Source organism: Lissotriton vulgaris, chromosome 3_2, assembly GCF_964263255.1.
Source record: "Lissotriton vulgaris chromosome 3_2, aLisVul1.2, whole genome shotgun sequence".
NCBI classification, from domain to species: Eukaryota; Metazoa; Chordata; class Amphibia; order Caudata; family Salamandridae; genus Lissotriton; species Lissotriton vulgaris.
In genome coordinates, this window is record NC_141690.1 from 11282187 (window position 1) to 11306040 (window position 23854).

General features: G+C 42.1%; 1 protein-coding gene across 1 annotated transcript in view; it reads left to right on the forward strand.

Moving 5' to 3' along the window:
* The first annotated feature begins 732 nt into the window (after positions 1 to 732).
* The window catches only part of RFC1 (replication factor C subunit 1), a 742181-nt gene continuing 719059 nt past the window's right edge, over positions 733 to 23854 (forward strand). Inside the window, exons 1-2 of the mRNA XM_086963975.1 lie at positions 733 to 847; positions 13144 to 13260. Coding sequence (XP_086820101.1) covers positions 845 to 847; positions 13144 to 13260 — 120 coding nt within the window. The 5' untranslated portion in view covers positions 733 to 844. The remainder of the gene's footprint in view (positions 848 to 13143; positions 13261 to 23854) is intronic.

Genomic DNA, 23854 nt, shown 5'->3' on the forward strand with positions numbered 1-23854 from the left:
TAATAGTGGTATGTATTGTAGTTGAAAAACAAGACATTCATAGTTTGGCAATGCGAAGTCCAATAAAATTGTGTTAACTGAATTATGTAAGCTGTTGCTGGCTGAATAAGTGGCTAACTTCAGGCTCCTAATAAGAGGCTAACTTCAGCCCAGTCATCTTATTGATTACGTTTTTTATTTGACTTTGTTTTAAGTCTCATGTTGCTTTCTTTAGTAGAAGAAGACGAAATATATAATGATGGCTCTTCTGAAACGTCTGCTGTGTACCTTCGGGACGTATTAACCTTTATATTGCACTATTAATGTCCTCAGCACCGGCGTTCAGAGAAAGTCAGTGGAAATTGCTCTTTAGTGATTGCTCTGTTACATGGAACAGACTGCCCTGGTTGACCGTAGACATAAAACGCATATTTACACTCTCGTCATTGCTTGCGGTTTGCTATAATACAGTTGCTAAACATCTCATCCATGAACTAGCCAGGAAAAACATCCCAATAATAAAGACTCGGAACACCGGCTAGGGACATACAGTAGCCACTAAAAGTAGCCCTGTCTTTTAAAGCGTGACCGTTGCATGACCCTAACATGGCTTCCACGGAGGAAAAAGTATAAGTCAATTCCGTTTTGCCTGACCCTATAATGGTAGCGCCCGTGACTTAGCTACACTGCGCAGTCTAGTGTTTCGTTAACGTGTAAACAAACATTTCCTCTTCTAACTCTCCAATTGCTGCTCGGGAGTCTAAACGTCATTCGCGCGCGCCCCGACGCTCGTTGGCGCCAAGCTGGAGAGAGCGAAAATACCCTCGTACATAAACTAGAGTGCCTGGAAAAGGAAATTCTGAGCATGGTAAGAGGCTACGGATTTAACTCCTGGAGAAGCCCCGTTTTGAGATCGTGAATGAGGTTCACGGCAACGGCAGCTGAGCCCAGAAGGTTGCAAGAGGCTCGTGCATTTTTGTAACACCCGTTAATTACCCCTAGTTTTGATTCTTGTAGTTCACGCGGTTGTGGACGGAGGTTGTAAGGAATGTAGTTGTGTGCAGAGCGCACACTGCTGGTGGATCTGACGGTTTTGCATCAGACGTGCAAATTACTTGATCAGATGATTATGGCTAAAGTGTGATTTTATGCAGACACTGAAAACTCGATCTTTGAAGTTAGTGACATGCACTGAGCGCAATCGTATGGTTAGTGTCAGCCCGTCTCGGCTGGCAACTGAACTCTGACATATTGCACGGATCTTTTTCTTAAAATGTGAATATGAGTTTGAACCTTTGTTCCGAATATCCCATCTTGTACAGGGCTCTTCAATGTTGTCACCTTTGCTAAAGATGTGGGTGATGCAGTGCCAAAATCAGTAGTTGTCACCCGGCAGTTGTTCACACCACTCTGTTTTTGGTTTCAGTGCAAACGACCTCATCATGTACAAGAAGTGCTAAATAAATCCCCAAGTTAAGTACATGTATTTTATAATGGAAAAACAGCACCGTATGTTGCAAATGCAAAGAAAGCAACAGAACTCGTTAACCTACTTGCATCTCGAATAGTCGATATCTTAGAGCGATGGAAGAAGATTTTCTGGGCAAGGAGCAGGATACAAGTATTTACAATTACGGGAATAAGTGGTCACAGTTAGCTTTGAGTCTGTTGCATGCACACGTGGCCTCGGGCTACTTGGTACAATCCATTGTGGGTGAAGTGATTGTGCATGTGATATAACCACCCTCTCATATTTGTTTTAAGAGTTTGCTGTGCTTCCAAATTTGTGTTTCTTTCTTATGTGTAGCCTGTTTTACTCAATCAAGGGCTCGTGGCACGCTAGAATGTATTGAATGTTACGAGAATTAAGTAGGCCCCCATCGCGATGAGGATTGAGTAATTTCAAACGTCTTTCAAACCCAGGCACACTTTACAAAGATCTGCATCTCTCAAGTTATGCTGGACTCAAGGTCGAGCGTGTGATCTGCAAGCCATTACAGGTGTCGATAGGAAGCAACGCACTGTAGCTTTGGTAGGATTTCCATAGGTGATTTAGTTTTCCCTTCTGTTAGAACTTTATGCGTGAGCCCTCACAATGCGTGAAAGCAGACTCACACAATGGTTTTTCCTGGCGGCTCCCCACGTAGTGCAAACCCACACATAGGATTGCCTCAGTTGATTGGCTTTCTGGTAGCAATCGATTTTATCAGAGAGAAAGTAGGATAAAGTGCCGATGCTCCGATTTACCCCACAATCTAGGTGCTATCTAATCTCAATTAAATGGGACTGGGGCTTTCTGCCAATTGGGACCCTAATCGTTCATGTTACTGTTGGTAGAATTAGCATGTATCCCTCTTAATTGTCGGGTGCTGATTTGACCCAAGGTCGTGCTGTCTTCTCTCCGTTTCTAGGCATTTCTAGGTCTACATATTCAGGTGAGACTTAGTTTCGCACTCCTTCCGCATGAAGGGATATGCCAACCCTCCACCCACCCCCTGTGTAAATCGTTTGCCTCCAAAGTGTTAACAGAAAGACTATCAGAAACAGTCCTTGGAAGGATGTTGGCTTACAGGGAAGCTTGAAAGCACATACATTTTTTTTATTAGTAGCCGGTATTGTAGTGTTAGGGCTAAAAGTCCTACTATCCTGGCATCTTCAGAAGTGGTTACAAGGTGAGTCAGCATTAGGATACCTCAAATTTCGGTTTCTTAGCAGAAAGGATGTGAAAGGGTGTGTGTGAGAGAAAGTTTGTGGTGAGTCTGGCTTCATCCTTTTCTGGAGGGACTGCAATGAATCTAGATTGCTTCGCCCTGAGAGCCTTCAGTTGTGTCCCAGCAATGGTAGTACTTGACGGTTTACCAGTCAGATTACACACAACGAAATGGCGGATAAGTGTGTGTATCTGAAATAGCTATCCCCCACCCACTTCGCCACCGAGTACAAGAAGGGGGGTATGACTAGTTCTTAGGGATAAAGGAATTACATTTAAGATTCTGCTTAATCTGTAGAGTCTAACCGTGGAACATAACACATTAGAAAAATAAACTTCTGAAGTAGAAGCAACAACGAAGAATGAAAATAAACAAAACTTCATATACTGGGAAAAACTGTGATTGGGCCAAATGAACGGCCAAACTACTGTTGGAAATCGCAAAAAAGTCTCACAGTTCATGTACAGGTGAATTTGCAAATGTTTAACTTAATGCAGGACATTTCGATGGCGTCTCTACTAGAAGAGCTTCCCCCTTCCCACTACGACATTCCACACTTTGCCCTCCAACATTTGCAGTTCTCGAGCTACACATGATTGAAGGTTCTTTCATGAGATGGTTGGCATGCGTTGCATACATGCCCTTTCTGGCTCAGAAGTCTGGTAATGGTATTTTAGGCTACTTTTCACTGCAAGTCCTTTTTGTAGTTTTAGTATTATGTTACCTGAATAAAAAGCATGCACGCCGCGTTGTGGGTTCTGGGTGACTGTACTGCGCGCTTAGCTACTTGTTGGTCAACTTGTTCATCTTATCAGTTTTGTCCCACAGCATTGGCTTGGGTAAAAGAATACTCCCTTACACAAAGGGGTTGACTGAATCCTAAAAAGAATAATGTGGTTCTAAATTAATCTGCGTATTGTGACAGTGAACCACAAGCCACATTATGCAGTGGGCATTTAAACCTAGTTGTGCACTGTTAAGTGAACAGAGAAAGCAGATGGAAGTTGCACATTGGTGCTACCAATATAATTGATCACATTGATGAGGAAGCAGATCTTGAAAGAGGTATATCAATCCTATGAATAAATTGAAGGCGTAGCTTACATTGATGAGAAGGGAGATGGTGGGGAGAAGCAACCAAGCTGCAAGTGTCTTTCGAGGCCTAGTTTACAGTGACCAAGTGGATTTTTCGTCAGGCAACTACCGAGCTTGAGAGTGCCTTAATCAGTAACAAAGGAATACATGCTTTTTGATGGTAAATCTATTGTCTTTTAAAAACTTTTCACCAGGCGACTAGGCGTAATCTTTTGGGTTGTCAGCAAACGTGCTTTAAGCATTCATTGATGTTCTTAGATAAATGTCAGTAGAATAAGTAAGAGAGTTAGTTAAGAAGATCTGTTTATTTGATTATAGTAAACTACTGTCACTCCATAGGACAATGTTATACTTCAGTGTACATTACATTATAAAATGGTTATGTTTCAGCAATAAGCATAATAAAATGTGATAATAGGAGCAGGTAAAGACCGGGCTGATGTTGAAAAAATTGACCGCTATCTCCTGTCTCTTTGCAAACTAAAGTATCTATCCTTTACAGAATAACAGGAACTAGGATGGTTTCTTGAAGGTAAGTTTATTTGTGACCTTAATGTCGAGCTCCAAATAGGAGAGGAAGCCCAGACCAACTGACAACCGTTGGAATCTCAGCTTCTCTCAGTTCTAACCACAAGCTAAGATTCTAGTCGAGATGTCACACAAACCCAGCAAGCAGCCACACCATAGACTGTACTTGATCTTTGCTTTTACACAATGTCATAACTTTCTTACGTTTTTCCACCCCAAAGACCCCGTTTGGAGGACTACAGGGCAGACGAGGCTAGTGGCCCCAACCATGTTAGTTGAAGTAGTTTGCCATTGGTGTCTGTCCTACTAAGGTGCTTCAAATTGGGCCAAATGTAACCCTTTCCTATCTGTTTGAATAGGATAGGGTAAGCCATATATAGTATTTATATCAATTGTCTGTTGCTTATAATTGGTATAGTGATCAGATTTCCAAGTTTTAAGTGCCCATCGCATTATTTTATTTTGAAAACAAGTAGACATGGGCAAGCCAACACATGTTTCATCCTGGCAGTAGCACAGGCCTGGGCTTTTTTCAAGGCTGTTTTTTTCCCTAAAGAAAATAATCACAACCACTATATATACATGTTGAAAGTATACAAATGACAGGAACCAAGGTAAGTGAGTATACTTTATTGGCCTTCCACTCTCCTCACTGGATAGTAATCCAACATTCCAAGGTGAGCTGCAGGTGGGGGAAACCAAGAGGGAAAAGGGAACAGGGGGGAATGGAATGTACTATTGCAATGACAATTAGGTATAACAATACATTTATAGAAGAATGAGAAATGGAGAATAAATAATAATTAAGTGAGGGAACCAGAGAAGAAAGAGAAATGACCATATATGATTATATTGTTATTTTACATTGTTTACATATACAAACTCTGTGCCCAGAAACAAATTGCATTGTGCACTGCAAACTGTGTTGTCAAAACACTGCATGCTAATGGTGAGAAAAAAGTGACTTTCTTTTTTCTTTTTAATGCATGTCTTATTGCGCATGTAACTAATGTCACAGTGAGGGCAAGTCATATCCTAAAGATGTGGCGATCTGACTACTGTAAGGCTCACAAGCATTCTTATTTCCGTAGGATCGCAAGAACACCCACACAGGTACACAAGACACAGGCCTTCCTAAAAAATCAACATTCCGACCTCCTGACTTCCAAATAACACCGGAGGTAGTGGCATTTAAACAGACAGTGAATGTTGAAGCAACCCAGCTAAGAAATTCTGACACACACCAGAACCTTGGCAAAGATGGGAAATGAGCACTAAAGCAACTTATTGAAAACATGGACTTATTTATTAAGCCAGTAGATAAAGGAGGTGCTATTGTTCTCCAGCATATTAAAACTGCCTATAAGTATGAGTGCCAGTGACTCTTGTAAGACGTTCAAAATTATAAATTCATCCAGTGACCCTACTTTTTGACTCCCAAACTATGAAAGGGATAGTTACTAATGCCCTTTCTGATTGCTGGATCTGAAAAAACAATGCAGAATTTCTCATTAACAATGACCATAAAAATCAATTTTTCTGCACCAACCCGAAAATTCCCATGGCTGTTAAACCACTACTGAAGTCTTCAAATGTCTCAGGAATAGGCTCAGTTTTGGAGCCCATGTCCCAATTTTGTGACCACCACCTGTCTCCATTGGTCCAAAAGTAGCATTGTATTTTAACACCAAAGTTATACTCAATTTGTTGACCAGATGTCATTCAATACAGTTCATGAAACCCTTATGGGCCTCGACATAGAGTTCTTATATACGAGTGTCCCCCCAATAGGAAGCATTCAGGGTCATTGAAAAACTTATTTTTAACAATGTTTGGGACTACTTGGCCCCAATAGAATTTATCATCACCTTAGCAAGGATTGTCTTCACTGAAAACTGCTTTGATTTTAGTGAAGAGCTGTAAGTATTTATTTTATTTATTTATTTAAGTAGCTTATACAGTGCGCAGCTACCCCCGGAGGGGAGTCCCGGCGCTAAAACAGAAACTCAGGGAAGTGGAGTGGATCAAGCTGATTACAAGACTGGAGTCATAATCTGGAGAACAGCCAGGTTTTTAATTTACTGCAGAAGATGGATTCAGACGGGCAGAACCTGAGGTCGAGTGGGAGGCAGTTCCATAGTTTAGCAGTAATTACGCTGAACCCTCTGCCGCCCATTCTGGAACGTCGAAAGCGAGGTGCAATCAAGAGGCGTAAGTTGTTAGATCTCAGTGATCTGACAGATTGAGATATTGCCACTCGCTTTTTCAGGTATTCAGGCCCAAGGCCGTTGATAGCTCGAAAGGCGAGGGTGAGGATCTTAAATTGAATGCGGCTTGCAATGGGGAGCCAGTGGAGCACTTTGCAATAGGCGGCAACCGACTGCCGGTAAGGGATATTTCCGAAAAGTCTGGCTGCCGCATTCTGAACGATCTGAAGACAATCGATCAGATATTGAGGAGCACCGGCATATAAGCTGTTGGCGTAGTCTAGGTGAGATGTGATGAGGGCCTGAGTGATCGTTCTGCGGGCGTCCAAGGGGAGGTAAGGAAAGATCTTTTTAATCATGCGCAGCTTCGCGAAGCAGGCAGAGGTGACCTTGTTGATTTGCGCTTTGCAAGAGAGTGAGTCATCGAATTGAAAGCCCAGGTTACGTGCAGATTGGACAGGGGTGGGCGCAGGGTTAAGTACTGTGGGTCACCACAGGCTGGGGGATATTGGAGTTTTCTGGTTAAAAAACAGGACTTCTGTCTTGTCAGCATTAAGTCTAAGGTGATTGTTGCTCATCCAGGCACAGATGTTGTCCAGACATTGGCGGAAGTTGGCAAAGGTGGAGTCTGAGTGGTCTCTAAAAGAGAATATCAGCTGAGTATCATCAGCGTAAGAGACCACTCTGACTCCACAAGACTCCACCACTGCGGCCAAGGGTGCGAGAAAAACGTTAAAAAACAGAGGGCTCAGGGCAGAGCCCTGCGGGACACCACACAGCAGGGGTTTACCCTCTGATTTGAAAGGCTTGAGCGCCATGGTACATCAATGGTCAATACATTTACACCAAGCTTGTCATTCCTATATGTCCGTAAAGATGAGACAGAATGCATCTACTCTAACTTCAACCTATTTCAAAACAATATCCGATTGTGGCGTCGCTATATTTACAACGTCCTGGTTATCTGGAAGGGGGAAGCCAATGGAGCTCAATAATTTGTCTAGTGGATCAACACCCATAACAGATTTCAAAAATTAATCCTTTGATGTCAAAAAAATCACTTGGATCTCATGATTGTCTCCACAAGATGGCATTTTAATAACTCATATCTATCAGAAACCCTCTGACAAGAACATTCTTCTGAACTTAAACATCTTCCATCCTCACACATTCCTGGTAGGCCAGTCTTTGCACATTTGCTGCAACCGCACCTCCATCAAAGACTTTGAAGCCCTGAAATTATCAGAGAAACTTAAAATGAGGGGATACTTTAAGTATATTGTGACAAAGGTGACCAAAAGAGCCAGGACCAACTGCAGGCAATCCCTATTAGAAAACAAAGAACAGCGGAAGAACGTCTCATTTGTGTCAATACATACAACAAACACTGCAGGATACTATGTTTAAAAAAAAACACGAAATTTTCCAAGTCTGTTTTCTTTTTTTTAAGTCTGAATGTGGGCGTTTCTTGGTGCACAAATGACAAAGCATTACGAGACCTTTAGACAGTCCGACACTGTGGGCCATGCCTTCTACTAAAGGGCATTTTTTCTGTGGAAACTGTAATGTTTGCAGATTAACTTCCTTCACAAAGAACATAAATTTAAGCCTTAGAACCCTTTGAGTCATTCCTCAATATACCAATTGTAACTCAGAGGGAGTGATCTACCTCATAATCTGTCTGTGTGGTCTTTAATTTGTGGAGATGATGATCAGTAAAGTTAAAACCTGTATCAGCAAACAATGCAGCGCCATCAGAATCTATATCAGCGAACACTGAAGCACGACCACCAGATGGGGAAGAACAGCCATTGGATTGTAATTTTGCAATTTCATCAAAGAAAACAAACCCCAATTCTATTCTGTTAAAAAGGGAAGAGCGCAGGATGTATAAATTCAAAACATTTCAGAACAGGCATATTGATGAAATGAATATATATGAAACAACGTAATACCTGGATGCTCCTCACGTAAATTTAATAGCAGAGAGTCCCTGTTTAAGATTAGGGGCATGGGCTATTTGCCCAAGCTGTCTCCAGTATTCATTAATCCTGGGAGTAAATAATCAGCTAGTATTTCACTGCCCAATCCCCCTAGCTGAAGAAAACGTACTAGTGTTAATTACAAACCTTCTCTCACCATCACTAGTATACATGTTCATACCTCAAATTCACAACTACGCGATAAGGTATTCCATAGAGCATATTCAGATGGAAAGAAGGCATATCCGATGCAGTAATTCTCAAATGATCTGTTAATTTTCTTTCTGTCTTTCTTTATATGTTACATACAGTAGTGTCCGTTGTATGTAACATGTCGTAACTGTCTGTAAATGCAAAGTTATACATAGAGCCAGAGGCTTTACCTCCTGCCGAAAACTGCTGACCCTTATGGGTAACTCAAACAGCTGAAACATGTTAACACTTTTTAAAGAACTAGCTGTTTATAACCCTAGTCTGTTGACAACTCCCTTGCATTTTAATCCAACCAGGGCTTCCTAAAATAAAGTATGTTAGTGGATAGCCTAGACTGTTTTAGTTTTTCATCTCTTGTCTCTACTATTGCAGCTAAAAACTCGATCCCACACTAGGTGATTGAGCCCATATCCAGACACATACACTGGTCCAGATGTGGGAAGCCTGATGATGAATCACGCCACAATCTGTGGATGATGGTCTTTTATCTCCTACAGAAAGATCTCTACGAAGATCATTGGCAGATGTGCACTACTCTTCCTTTAGATGTAACCAGGCCTTCTTGAGGAAAACCTAACGCCATTGGAAAAAAAAGAGAGTTGCGGTATATATATTCATTTTTAGTGCATCACAGATGCACGTTTAGAGGTATAATTTGTTTAATTAAAAGGCACATGATAGAGAAGCTTCCATAACAAGCTTTATTAATGAATGCACAAGATCTGTTTGACCAAGAGTATTTTTTCCCACTGTATTTTGTAAAATGTGGAGGGCGGTAGGTAAGCATAAATCGTCCCCTTACAGTGATAATTGGGAACTCAATGTGGAACCTCAATGCCTACCAAAGATGACTTTTTTTGCATCTCTTGGGGCAGGTGAAAAGGTATTCTAAGTTGATTTGTCAATGGTGGCGAGAGTTTGTGCTGTCATTGAGCAGAGCGAGGCAGCAGGTCTTGCACCTTTCGCAAAGATGTGTGCATGTCAGTCAATATTATCTGAATGATGGGGGCAATCTGGGATTATGGAAAGGTACGAAGCATTGAGGAATGTCCAGCCAGTGCTAAATTAGTAAAATACCAAGTGCCAGGGCCCCTCTCGAGAGGCCACTGCAGATTACACCATCCACTGCCCCTCCAGTGCTACCAGTGACAGCACCAACATAACTACTTACCATTGCACTCCTACAAGTGTGACAATTTATATTATTCCAGCCCACCCAACGTTTTAAGAATGGCATGGGTGCTAGGTATTATTCAGTTTTATTGTATATTGAATTATGAAACTCTGTGTGGTGTGCTCATCTCAAAATTAGATACTGCCACTATGTGATGGTCTGTCATTAGTGCTTTTGCTGCGAATTAAGTGCCAGTGTCAAGCGCTGGAAACCACTTGCTCAAATTAAGCGCAGTGTTCAGTTTTAGCAGAACATGTTAAATGAATTGAATGGGGGAACAATGCCTGTGTTTAGTAGGGCACATATCCCAACACAGCTTCCGTTCAAAACCCTCTACGGAGACAGCCTTAATTATGGCAGCGGAGGAAATACGCAAGGCGATGGATGAGGGAGGAAGGGCCATATTGGTCCTGCTTGATCTAACAGCAGCCTTTGATACCGTGAACCATGCAGTGCTTATTCAAAGACCATGTGATGTAGGTATAAGTGGTACTGCTCTTGCTCTCCTCTACTCCTTTTTATCGTCTAGGGAATAAGTGATCTCCTGAATTGGATTTCGATCTGAGGAATTCACACTCCCTGGTGTCCCTCTGGGTTCAGCCTTATCGCCTACACTTTTCAACATCTATGTAGCCCCCCTGGCTAGATTAATAAAAAGTTACGGCTTTATGCTGGTGTCATATGCTGATGACACTCAGCTAATAGTGTCGGTAACCCAATCAGTGGATACCATGGCAGGTGAATTCTGTTAGTGCACCTCTGCCTTGATGACCTGGATGAACTCCAACTTTTTAAAGTTGAACACTGACAAAACTGAGGTCTTAGAGTTTGGTCAGAATGGTTCGATCTGGAATCATATTTGGTGGCCAACTGTAGCCGGCACCTGTCCTGTGCTGGTTAACAAAGCCAGAAACCTCGGTTTCATGTTCGACAAAGACCTTACCTGGGCCTCTCATATTAATCCAGTCTCATCGCGTGCTTTTTTATGTTAAAAGGCTTTAGCAAGATTCTTCCATTCATCCCTTTTGATCTGAGGAAGACGGTGGTAAGGGCTACGATTCTCTCAAGAAGCGATTATTGTAATGCTCTTTATCTGGGAGCAAGTGCTGCCCAATTTGCCAAACTTCAATCAGTTCAGAATGTGGCAGCTAGAGTCTTGCTTGGACAACCTTAGCATCATCCCACATCTAATGCTATAAAACAACTTCACTAGCTCCCAGTCCGCCGACGTGTCTACTTCAAGACGCTCTGTGTGGTGCATAAAGCCTTGTTTGGTGGTGGGGTTGTGGATGTTCAATCACTGTTCTCCTGTTACCTGCCATCACGGTCCTTAAGGTCAGCCTCACTTGGCCTTGTACGACTCCCTAAGATAAAAAGAGCAAGGTGTGGAGGAAAACGTTTTTCCTTCCTAGCATCCAAACTTTGGAACTCATTGCCCCTACACTTGAGGGCATTACCAAACAGATTGACCTTTAGGAAGGAAATTGAAACATGACTCTTTTCCCAACCTTAAACATGTCAGTTGGCTGTCTGTCACTTCCCCCCAGCGCCAAGACGCCTCGGCAGTAGTGCGCTCTATAAATACCTTCAGTCAGTCAGTGTTTTTTCCCACTGTATTTTGTAAAATGAGGAGGGCAGTAGGTAAGCATAAATCGTCCCCCTACAGTGATAATTGGGAACTCAATGTGGGACCTCAATGTCTACCAAAGATGACTTTTTTGCATCTTGGGGCAGGTGAAAAGTTATTCTAAATAGATTTGTCAATGGTGGCGAGAGTTTGTGCTGTAATTGAACAGAGCGAGGCAGCAGGTCTTGCACCTTTTGCAAAGATGTGTGCATGTCAGTCTATAGTATCTGAATGATGGGGGCAATCTGGGATTATGGAAAGGTACGAAGCATTGAGGAATGTCCAGCCAGTGCTAAATTTGTAAAATACCAAGTGCCAGGGCCCCTCTCGAGAGGCCACTGCAGATTACACCATCCACTGCCCCTCCAGTGCTACCAGTGACAGCACCAACATAACTACTTACCATTGCACTCCTACAAGTGTGACAATTTATATTATTCCAGCCCACCCAACGTTTTAAGAATGGCATGGGTGGCAGGTATTATTCCGTTTTATAGTATATTGAATTATTAACCACTGTTGGTGTGGTGTGCTCATCTCAAAATTAGACAGATACTGTCACTATGTGATGGTCTGTCATTCGTGCTTTTGCTGCGAATTAAGTGCCAGTGTCGAGCACTGGAAACCAGTGGCTCAAATTAAGCGCAGTGTTAAGTTTTAGCAGAACATGTTAAATGTATTGAATGGGGGAACTATGCCTGTGTTTAGTAGGGCACATATCAATTTGTTGGACATATAAAGGGATGCATTTTTGTGAAAAGTAAGTCGTAGACTGTGGATGCGGATCTTCCCTCCTTTTCAGAACTGCAGAGGAAAAGGAAGATGAGTGTGCAGTGAGTGATAGTTGACAAAAGAGGCTAGATGATTCACATTCTTCTTGGATTTTATTTTTCTTCTCTGTGCAACTATTGACATAGCCCATGAGAGTGAAGATGATCTGGATATGCAATTGAGAATGTCTTCAAAATTTTGAACTTGGGTGCCGTTCTCTTTTTGGTTCTGTCCTCAAACTTAAAATCTTGTCATTATGCTGCTTATTAGTCCTCCACTGATATTGTGCTTAATCTGGATGTTAGAATATGCAGAGTTCTGCATGCTGGTTACACATGTAATAAGGCAGGTATCCAAGATCATCACTAAATCTCACTATTCCCCCCTTCATAAGCGTATTGGAGAGGAAGGTTAAGTCCTCCAAATGGGAAATATTCTACGTTTGTCTGAATTGTTTTTAAAAACCCTTCAACATTACCCTGCAAAGTATTTCATTCTATTTACCTCCTCATCAGTTAGCGATCATGCCATGATTTGAGGTCGCGTGTGCTAAAAACTCAAGCCTTTGCTACAACTCATTTGGATATTAACTAAGGAATAAAAAGTAATATTGTGCAATAATTAAATGCATTAGAATTGCAGAACAGTGTAAGTGTATCTACATACATAAATCGGAAACTAAAGTAAAGCAATGCTTCAGTTAGATTGCAATATTAAAAAGTTATTAGAAGTATGAAATTGCTGCTAATGACTGAGCAAATGAATCAGTTGTAATTATCTGCTGTTAACAAATTTTAAATGCGGTATGTCAGGCCATTGCTATTCTGTAATCTGTTCTTGGATTTCTGCCATATAGGATATAAGAAAGTTTTTTGGAGTTGTTTCAAGTGGAAAGAAGCCTGCAAGTGAACTTGAAAAGAAAGAGAAAACAAAAAGTGCGGACGGTCCATCCATAAAGAAGAAAAAGGACAAGGTCAGTTACTTTTCTATCAAACCTTTACCATTGAAAGACTGAGTATATCACACTGCTGGTTCAGACAATATCCAGATGCACATTTTCCTCTTGGTGTATTCATAGTTGCATATTTGATTGTGAAGTTATTGCCATTGAGCAGATGCATAATGTATGGATGAAATTCTGCATGGATGAATTAATGAATGCTAACGAATATTTACTCAGCCCGAAAAATGCCTGCAGATTCAATATACTTTTTACACTAATTCTATTTTGAAAATACCATATATCATATGGAACATGAACTGCTGGATGGCAATATCACCAGGGCCATTATGAACCTCAAGCTCTGTTAGGAATCCAATCCCGCTCTCAGTAATGGTGAAAGCGGCTCTGGCTAAGGTGGTGGTGGTGGGGCTGCTGCCGCCGCCGCCTAGAATATTTACCACGTCACTGACATTCCAGTGTGGATCTGTGGAGTAATTTTGGAGGACCTAGAGTTATTAATTGGTCAGCCTATTTATGGATCGGTTAGACACAGAGTACCACTTAGCATATTGCACCTGCTGATTACAGAGGGAGGCTTGGGGCTCCGACTGTGAATTGTACTACCCGGACACGCAGCTGCCAAAGGTGGCTATATGGATGTTTCACACCCCGTTCATAGAACCAATTCATGTCATCCTTTTTTCACTAAGAAGGCCTGCCATACTAGACACAGGGCTAATGAGAATGATAGAATATTTGAGAATCATCTAGTAAAGCATGTTTGATGCATGCATATATTTTTAGAATATTTTAATAATGGAAAATTGGTTTAATGGCAAAAGTGTGGGAAACATGAAAACAAACAAGCAATGGCAAAACCAACAGACTGGTGTTGATTGTCAGTTTTTTTGTTTGCCGAAGTGTGTTTTTATTTTGGCATGACTTTAAAAAAACGTATTTGTTGTAAGGTCTACCAGTCCCATATCTTAAAGAAGGTCTCACAATTGCAGCCATGATATATGTCCTTTCATTAGTGCAGATTTAAGACTTTAATGAATTTACAAGGATTTACAGAAAGAGGCCTAGAAACTTTACTCCTAGAAAATGTTTGCGAACTGCAATTTTATCATGAGTAAATATGCATTTGTATATTTGCTCATGTGAAAATCTCCTGAGAGTTTGCAAGTTCACTTTGCCTACAGCCACTATTTTCCCACCCTGGAAAAGGTTTCACTTATGCCCTTGTCGTAAGTAAGTTTCCAATCCCAGTGTGAGAAAAGATTAGAGAAGAGATGGTGAGAACCCTTAAACATGCAAGTTTGTAGATATGTACAGACTCACAATGGCATTCCAATCCTTGAACTACTGTTTCTCCCTACTTGCAGCCCTAGCATGTACATTTGTGTAAAGGTGACAAAATCAGAGTCTAGCTAGAATCCAAAACTGTTATAGTATGATTCTTAGCTTAATCGGAAAGGCTAGTGACTATATGGAGAAAGCTGCCTTAATTTGTCGCCTTACTGTATGGCACGAAAGGGTCATGTGGATATTTTTTTACTGGACAAATAGCTTTAGGTAGCATCCAGTGCCATGGTCAAGTAGATGTTTAAAACAAAATTAAACAACGCTGATGTGTAGTAAGGGGGTCAGCACAGAAGTAGCATACTCTCTCACACTCAAGATACAGCATTTACCTGGCACCCAAAGGGAAATGCTGGGAGCAAGGACATAAGCCTACATTGAAATGTTGAACGCTCTTTTCACAGCCGGGAAGCTACCAGTTTGTTCAGATCTCACCCTAATATGTGAGATTTACCCGGCCAATTTCTGAAATATAAGAGACTGGTGGCGACTGAACACTCCATTTAAAGATTCAACAATATGACCGAGCCGCCCACAAGCCTGATGTTGCAGACCATATTTACATTGCGTTTTGGTGGAAAAGCCAACACAATATTATCTAAAGCGAGAAACAAAGAGGTAAATTGCCACCTGACTTGGGGTTGGCATTGGGAATGGATAAATGGTGATCAATATTGGCAAACTCTCTGAAAGTTTCTTCAATGCAAGATTTAAACTCCTGCAAATACATTTCCTTCATAGGACATACCTCACTCCCAAATGATTGCACAAGATTTAACCTATGAAAGCCCACATTTCCTCGGGTGCCTCGAGCCAAATGCTGATTTCATACATATGACTTAGTGTACTGTAGTGTCATAAAGACATTCTGGGAAAAGTTTACTTTGTTGGAGGGGAGCAAGAAGGGCCGATCAGCAGCTCACCAGAGTTGTTTGCTGATACTGATGCAAAGGCCTAGCAAAAAAAAAGACATCTCAGTAGATTGATAGAACTGACTCTGGTCCTTGTTAGGAGACCAATAGAAATGACCTGGACATCCGCGTGGCCCAGTGTATCAAACTCTGAATAGAGGATGTCAAACACTGAGCTTTCCTGGAAAGTTTGGTATTTCACTAGAAGAATGTGAATGTGAGTGCACTGAGAATTGTGACACTATGTCATAGGCTCTCAAGGAATTCATTATGGGTTAATGTCATTAAAGGGCTAACTAAAAGACCATGATCTAAACTATAAGATGCACTCTGGGTACAATAGAAACACCCTCTACTAACATACTGACACTTAAGATTGCATGGGCACTAGTGCTTGACTTTTCCAATTGAGCAGTACATGCAGTAAACACAGGGTACAAACGATAGACAAAGCGCCGGAAATATCCTGATAAAATTTTACATTCATGACTCAGCAGACTCTTCACTAGTGGCTTTTGTTATTGTGTGCCAAAGATTTTCTGTGAAGGTTGTGAGATTTGATGGCATACAAATTGAAGTGTTCATGCATGACACTAAGCTGATAATATTAGGAATGTCAATTATGAGCCAACGTCATGCTCTGTGATGCATAAGGTGTACAACAATTGAATTTGTTAAATTAAAAATAAGTAAGCAGTGCTGCCCATGGACCGTGCCTGCTGGACATTATTGCCTTCTGTCGGCGTGCACGATGTCTGCAAGGTTTCCAAGTGCCCAGTTCACTTATGTGTGACATTTCCGTAATTTTAGTATGCTTGTGTGCACAACATTCCTATGCTTTTGGGTGACATTCAACGCAACCTCTCCTAACGAGCTGTGCCATGCTCTTGTCCGCTTAGTATCAATTACTTCATGAATTGTCTACTTCTTTACAGTGCATTAGTGTAGAAACAGGTTTTCCCTCAAGGATTTGCCCCCTTGTAACTGGTGCAGGTTTTACTCTGTAGTGATGGTGCATTATGACTGTGGAGAGTTCACTCTACAGTCTCAAGGGGACTGTTACACTTATTGTGTGAGTTCGGTTTTATGTGATTGTTGGGGAGGGGCACTGAGTAATCTTAGATCTTTCCCCATGAACATTTTCATTGAGATCCCAAGATTCAAAATGCCACTATTTCCCTGTACCTTGTTAACCGTCTGTAAGAACCCTTGTGGCAGCACAGTGATAAACTGAGATTAATAGTCTTCTCATCCATTCTGGCAGCACAGTGGTAAACTGACATTGACAGTAGTCTTCTAGAACCCTTGTGGCAGCACAATGATAACGTGAGGTTAGTAATAGTCTGCTAGACTCCTGTTGCAGCATTGTGATAAACCGAGGTTGTTAATGGTCTTCTAGAAAAATTCTGGCAGCACAGTGAGAACACAAGGTTAATAGTCTGCTAGAACTCCTGTGGCAGCACAGTGATAAATCGAGGTTACTAGACTTCACTAACCATTCTGGCAGCACAGTGATAAACTGAGGTTGAAAGTTTTCTTTTGGAGCCCTTGTGGCAGCACAGTGATAACATGAGGTTGTTAATAGTCTGCTAGAACTCCAGTTGCAGCACTGTGATAAACAGAGGTTGTTAATAGTCTGCTAGAACTCCTGTTGCAGCACTGTGATAAACTGAGGTTGTTAATAGTCTTCGAGAACCATTCTGGTAGCACAGTGATTAAACTGAGGTTGTTAATAGCCTGCTAAAACCCTTGTGGCAGCACAGTGATAAACTGGGGTTGTTAATAGCCTGCTAAAACCCTTATGGCAGCACAGTGATAAACTGGGGTTGTTAATAGCCTGCTAAAACCCTTGTGGCAGCACAGTGATAAACTGGGGTTGTTAATAGCCTGCTAAAACCCTTGTGGCAGCACAGTGATAAACTGGGGTTGTTAATAGCCTGCTAAAACCCTTGTGGCAGCACAGTGATAAACTGGGGTTGTTAATAGCCTGCTAAAACCCTTGTGGCAGCACAGTGATAAACTGGGGTTGTTAATAGCCTGCTAAAACCCTTGTGGCAGCACGGTGATAAACTGGGGTTGTTAATAGCCTGCTAAAACCCTTATGGCAGCACAGTGATAAACTGGGGGTGTTAATAGTCTGCTAAAACCCTTGTGTCAGCACAGTGATAGACTGGGGTTGTTAATAGCCTGCTAACACCCTGTGGTAGTACAGTGATAAACTGGGGTTGTTGATAGTCTGCTAGAATCCTTGTGGCAGCACAGTGATAAACTGGGGTTGTTAATAGCCTGCTAAAACCCTTGTGGGTGGAAATAGAAAGGCAGGATCACGTAAAGTATTCTGTGTTGCCGGTACTGCAGCACTCCATTGCAGCACTGCAATTACAAGATGCTTGCTTACCCCCATGGATTATGCCACTTTTAAACGTATCTCAAATAAAGAAGCCAAACTTTCATCGTTAGTCATCGACAGGCTACCGTAGCAAGCAAAGGGCATGTGTGGGCAGTCATGCCATCATTCTCAGCTTGGGTTCTCAGTCATATTTATTCATTCTCTTCTTCGTGGTCAAGTAACACAATCTCATGCTAATATGTCTTGACATGTTCACGTTGAAAGATCTTATGGACTCTGGAAACAGCACAGGACTACTTCAGAATGCTGGCTCAGTGGCCAAATAAATGAATCTTTGCTTCATCTACAGTACGTTTGCCCGGCCTTTTTAGCACAAAGACATAGGCTCCTAATTCCATGTGTAAGAACTCTGAAAACAGGGCATGTCGACCAGCAGTAATTTCTTTATTGGAAGGAACTTCTCTGCAACTGGAATGCAAGACCGTGAGATTCTTGAACTTTGCTGCTAAGGATCTGGAAAGAAATAGCTCCTAACTCTATTGAAACACATTTTATTGTTTTTTCAATTAACAGGCATAGTGGCTAGGTATACTGTGAAGTGAAATCATAGAGCAGTGGCATCAGTTAGGATGCTCAACCTTACAATACATGTCACATTAAATATTCATAGTATTATCAACCAATATCTAAATCATGCAAATGTCGGTATCGATGCATTGCATACTGCAGCCATACTGTAGAAACTAGCATAGCGTACCATAGCCTTTAGCCAAGATATCCCCTCCAAGCCCTCTCTCCCTCCGTCTCATTTGTCCTGGAGGAATAAATATTCATTCCGGTACATTTGTGGCCTAACCTAATGTTGTGTGAACCATGTGTGTAAAAAATAACAGCCTCGTGTTGAGCCAGACTTTCACCATGGTTCCACGTTGTGTGGACTATACTATGGATTATTGTGATTTCGGGGTATTAACTCTAGGATCCAAGTCAAGAGCTTTTTAGGGCTTAAAACATTATATCCCATTCCTTGGCAATCGAGTTTTTCCGCAGGCCTCTAGCCTCTTCTCTCCGTATTGTAGCGCTTTCAGCACTTCCCCAATCTAACCATTTCACTATGCCAACTGTATTCTGTGGGTGGTTTCATTGATTTTCCAACGCATAGTGATGGCTCTTTTTGCTAGTATTAAAGTAAGGTCCGTAAATCTGTTTCGCACCTTGTGTTTAGACTAACGCTGTGTAATCCTAGGATGCATTCCTCCATGTTGTTTCCTACGTCCCTTTTTGTGACTGACAAAATATGACATCTGACAGAACCCTCTTATGCGGGGGCATGCCCATATCATGTGTACCAAATTGGCTTTCTCCAAATGACATCTAGGGCAGTGGTGTTGTGTATGTGGGAACATCTGTTTTAGTCATTTTGGTGTAAGGTAGGCTCTGTGAAGAATCGTGGTTTGTATAAATTTAAACTTAGCATTCCTGTCCCGTATCTTCTACCCATGTATTTCATAGTGTAGTGAGTTTTATTGCGGCGTGCGCCCGTATTCCCACATAGAGCCATTTAATAAGATGTCTTCCTCTGCCCATGTAATATAGAGCCTTTATTAACTCATGTGTTGGGGGTTCCTGTCTTTGGGGGGCCCAGTGTGCTTTTAAGTATTGCATTAAAGCAGCATGCAGTAAGTACAGGTGGTCGGGCACCCTTGTTTCTCGCACAAGGTTTTCGTGGTCCATGAGTATCCCATTATTGAATAAATCCCCCACGGTACTAATTTCCTCCTCAAGCCAGCTAGCACCTAACTCTTTGACTTGTGTTACAGTCGAGGACAGATAAAGGGTTTTCCCTGGAGGTAGCAGGCACATAGCACTTTTATACTTTAGCACTTGCCAGTATTTTTATCGTTTTAGTAGAACTACACTACCAGGCTGTTGATTGCAGTAAACTATAAAAGTTAAGCCCCACAATTTCCCTAGATTCTCCCGTCAAGAAAACACTTTATTCAGTATTCCATAAAGTAGTACAAAAGTACCGTACAGCTAGCAAATAAGTAAGTACCTGTAACCCTACTATGGTGAACCCACTCCTGCTTTGGCCGCATGAGGGAACACCCCACATTCCTGGTGTGGGTGAGAAAATCTCCCTATGTAACTGAATGAGAATCCCACCTTACCATATTTAGCAGACCCCTGATATTTTACCCGGTTAAACCTCGCTCTCTACCACCAAGACAAAACTCTTCATTATACTGCCCAAACAGAACTTCCTAATGTACAAGTAAAAGAAACCAGAGCGAGGAGCAGCACTCCACTTTAGCACCAGGAGAGAGGAAATACTACTCTGCCAACAGGACAAAATATACTATGCTTTCCCTTCAGCAGATAATTCCTCGCTTAAGTTCCCGGAAAGATCAATCTTGTTATGTCTCGGAGAGGGAAAAAATCCAACTATATTGTGGGGATGGAGCACTCACTATATTAATAAGTTGCAGCACACCTTTGCTCTTCAGCCAGGATTGGGCAAGCCTTACTGTATTAATTTGAGAGAACACGCCCACTAGACCACCTGTAGAGAGCACCCCACCATTTGTGTTGCACGTTGGAATGTAGAAATGCGCAGTCAATGTCAGTAGAGTTAGAGCAGGTTTATGGTAAGTTGAGTGGGTACATAAATGACCCAACCAGGAGCAGATGTTGGTGGATGCTCGTCCCCGGTCTGTCTGACTCACCCCCACCCCCCTCCAGGGCCCCATTATAACTCTGGCATTCCACATTCCACAACATCAATTATGGCTACCACCAAACTACACCAATAAGTACCACAACACAACATCAAACACTGACACAACCATTCATACATCCTAGGAAACAAAAACAAAAGAACAGGAATCTTTACATTTTCCATACTCGGTTAACTTGCAACAGATACATTTTAACCCTCGCACTCATCCCACGAAAGGGCATCATATTTTTTTAGCATTGAGAAGCTTTCAACCCATACACCTATCGTCTGTATGTGCATTGTGTTTTTGCATCCAGTATCTTTCAACCTACACACTCATCCCACGTACGGGCATCAATGGGTAACTTTCACTCCACTTACTTATCCCCTGTAATGGCATCATATGTTTTAGCAATGGCATTCTTTCACCTCATATTCTCTCCTACCACTGAGCGAAAATCACACCGAGCAGGGATCAGCACAACCCAAGCACTGCCCTGCCACTGAGGGGGAATCAAACAAAGCAGGGTTCAACACAGCCTGAGCATTTCTTAACACGAGCTAGGGTGAACACTTGTCTAGTTCTGGAACTGTTTATTGTGTAGTAGTATACTCAACCACTGAGGGAGCAGTAATAGAATGGGTTTAAAAACAACCCTATCATCACCAGAAAGGCAGTCATCCTAAAAGGCTCAAATGGCAGAACAGCTGTTGAACAGAGAGCAGAATGTGCCATTTTACAATGTGAACTATAACTCTAGGAACCATAAATTGTCTGGTACTGACAGAAATATGCTTGTAATAACTAACAGAGAGCATAGTGTATACGTCACGGAGTAAATAAAACATACCACAAACACATAATTCCTTGTAACAGTCTGATTACAAATGGGAATGTCAGCATACATAAATATGACTATTATATGCTGCTTGTGCATAACAAGAAAGGACTGTCTAAAACAGCAAGCATTAAAAATGCAATAGGTCTCTCCTTTTATTGAGTTAAAGCCATTTGCTTTGCTATACAATACCATTAGCACAGCAAATTGCTTTAACTTAATTAAAGGCGAGACCTATTGCATTTTCAATGCTTGTTCATTTAGCAAAGTTTTGCACTGTGTGTACCCCATTTTCAAGCAAAACAACACTTTTGTACAGATTGCTAATGAAGAATGAGCGATTTCGTTGTAGTAAAAGCGCGAGGTTATGTTTAAGAAAGTTTAAACAGATTCCACAAACTTTAATGAAAAAAGAAGCAAATCCCATGTGGCGGGGTACACAGTATTTTAAAACTTGTATATGGGTTATGGTTAGTACCTTAAGCACCGATCATAAACCCCAAATAGATCTGTTTAGTACTCTAGGAGGTAGTTTTACAACAGAACAGATTGCCAGATGGCTGTACAGACTACAGAGATATCAATATAGATTGCAGTATGCTCCTGGGAAAATTTATTTTGCAGCTGATTTCCTCTCCTAAATGCCTTTGCTCAATGGAGAGATGGCGATTATAATTAACTGGAAGTGTGTCTGGTGAGACAAGTTAGTGCGATTTTTAATGGGCCTTTCAATAGGGAGAGTGGCGAAGGTCTGTGGATTATGACAAATGGAGTACAGTGAAAGAATACATTGTAAAGGGATGATCGGGGGAATGTTTTTAGATGAGGCTTTTTGGCCATATGGAAACCTTCATGATGAGTTGACTTGATGGTTGTTTGGTGAGGAAAAAGAGGTTAAGTTCTCCATAGGAAATGTTTATGGAGTGCAGGACAATCAGCGATATGTAGACGGGAGTGCATTCGTGTTTCTGGTGGCCAAAGTTGTATAAGGCTGTCAAGTATTTTTTAAGAGCCTGTACTGTGTGTATGCTCCGTGACAAGGTGCAAGTAAAAATTCTCAAACTATTTGAAGTGCCCAAGTGATTCGGGTGCACGTTATCAACATGGGATGGTAGGTTGTGTGTAAACCCCATATTCTGCTTCCCCTGGTTCAGACATACTGTTCATCGCCAGAGGATAGGGACCAGTGCTAGGAGGATCCAGCACCCTATTCTTATTCTGTTTTTTTTTTTTTGCAATCTCGCACCCGGGGGTGGGATGGGGTAGAAACACTGTTGGGTCTTTAGTCCATGAACCATGGCCTGGTGTCTGGATGGGCTGCCCCCTACTCCATATAAAAAAAATAAGAATTATCACTGGCATCAGTGGGCAGACAGAAAGACTGTTGTGGCCTTTAGGGTTGTGGTAATGGCCTGATGCCTGAGCAGGTGCCCCCACCCCCCTCTCCATTTCTTTTTTAGTGGGCTTTGTGTCTCTCCCCTTTACTTTCCCCGGGAGGGCAGATGGAGATAAACTGTTTAATCTGCCCCCACACAGGGCGCAGAAAGGCTGTTGGTGGCATGACCTGATTCCGGGGCAGGCACCGTTACACCATTGTTTTCGTTTTCCTACATAATCTGTGGCTTCGTGTACTCTTATTTGCCCAACTCTAGGTGGAGGAGAGGTGGGGATCAGCACTACACCTTTCTTTTTTTGTAAACCTAATCCCTGGTGTACATGGGCTTTCTGTCTCCCTCGCCCCCCACCCCCCACCCCGCCGGAGGACAGATTGATGGTCCACCTTGCAATACACTCCTGGGTAGCAGTAAGGGATGGTGGCACAGCCTGATGCTGCACCAGCCCCCTCACCCATCATAAAAAAAACCCTTGTTCTTATGGTCTTTCTGCAACCCTGGGAAGGCAGATTGGCAGAAACATCCACCCCCCATCACTTTCCTGAGGGGGATGGTAAGGCTCATTTTATTATTTTTTTATTTATTCATTCATTTTCTGGAGGGAATTAATTGTTGGTGCCTGAATGGCTGCACCCTTCTCTGCCCTGGTGTCTGGATCCCTTCTGGGATCACTGCCCTGGGATCCACAGAGGGCAGTATCATTGAAAAAGGGATATTGCTCCATTTCCAGCTATACCTCTTTCGTCTTGATTGCTGCTCGTACGACTGAGATATGCCCCTGAGCGCTTATCAAAGTGAAAGCAGCTGGCGCCTAATGATACAGACTGCTTTCATACTGTGCGAAGTCACATACTAAAATTGCTTTCAACACGCTTGCAGAATATGAAACATTCCCATCTTCTGCACTACGGATGTAATGTGGTGGACGTGAAAGTTTCATCCTCTGCCCTGAAAAGGCTAGGCTAGGTGCAGCGTCGAATGCAGGGGTTGGTTGCCGGACTGGTGACCAACAAGCTATGGCAGCAGTAAGTAGAGAAGAAATTCACTCC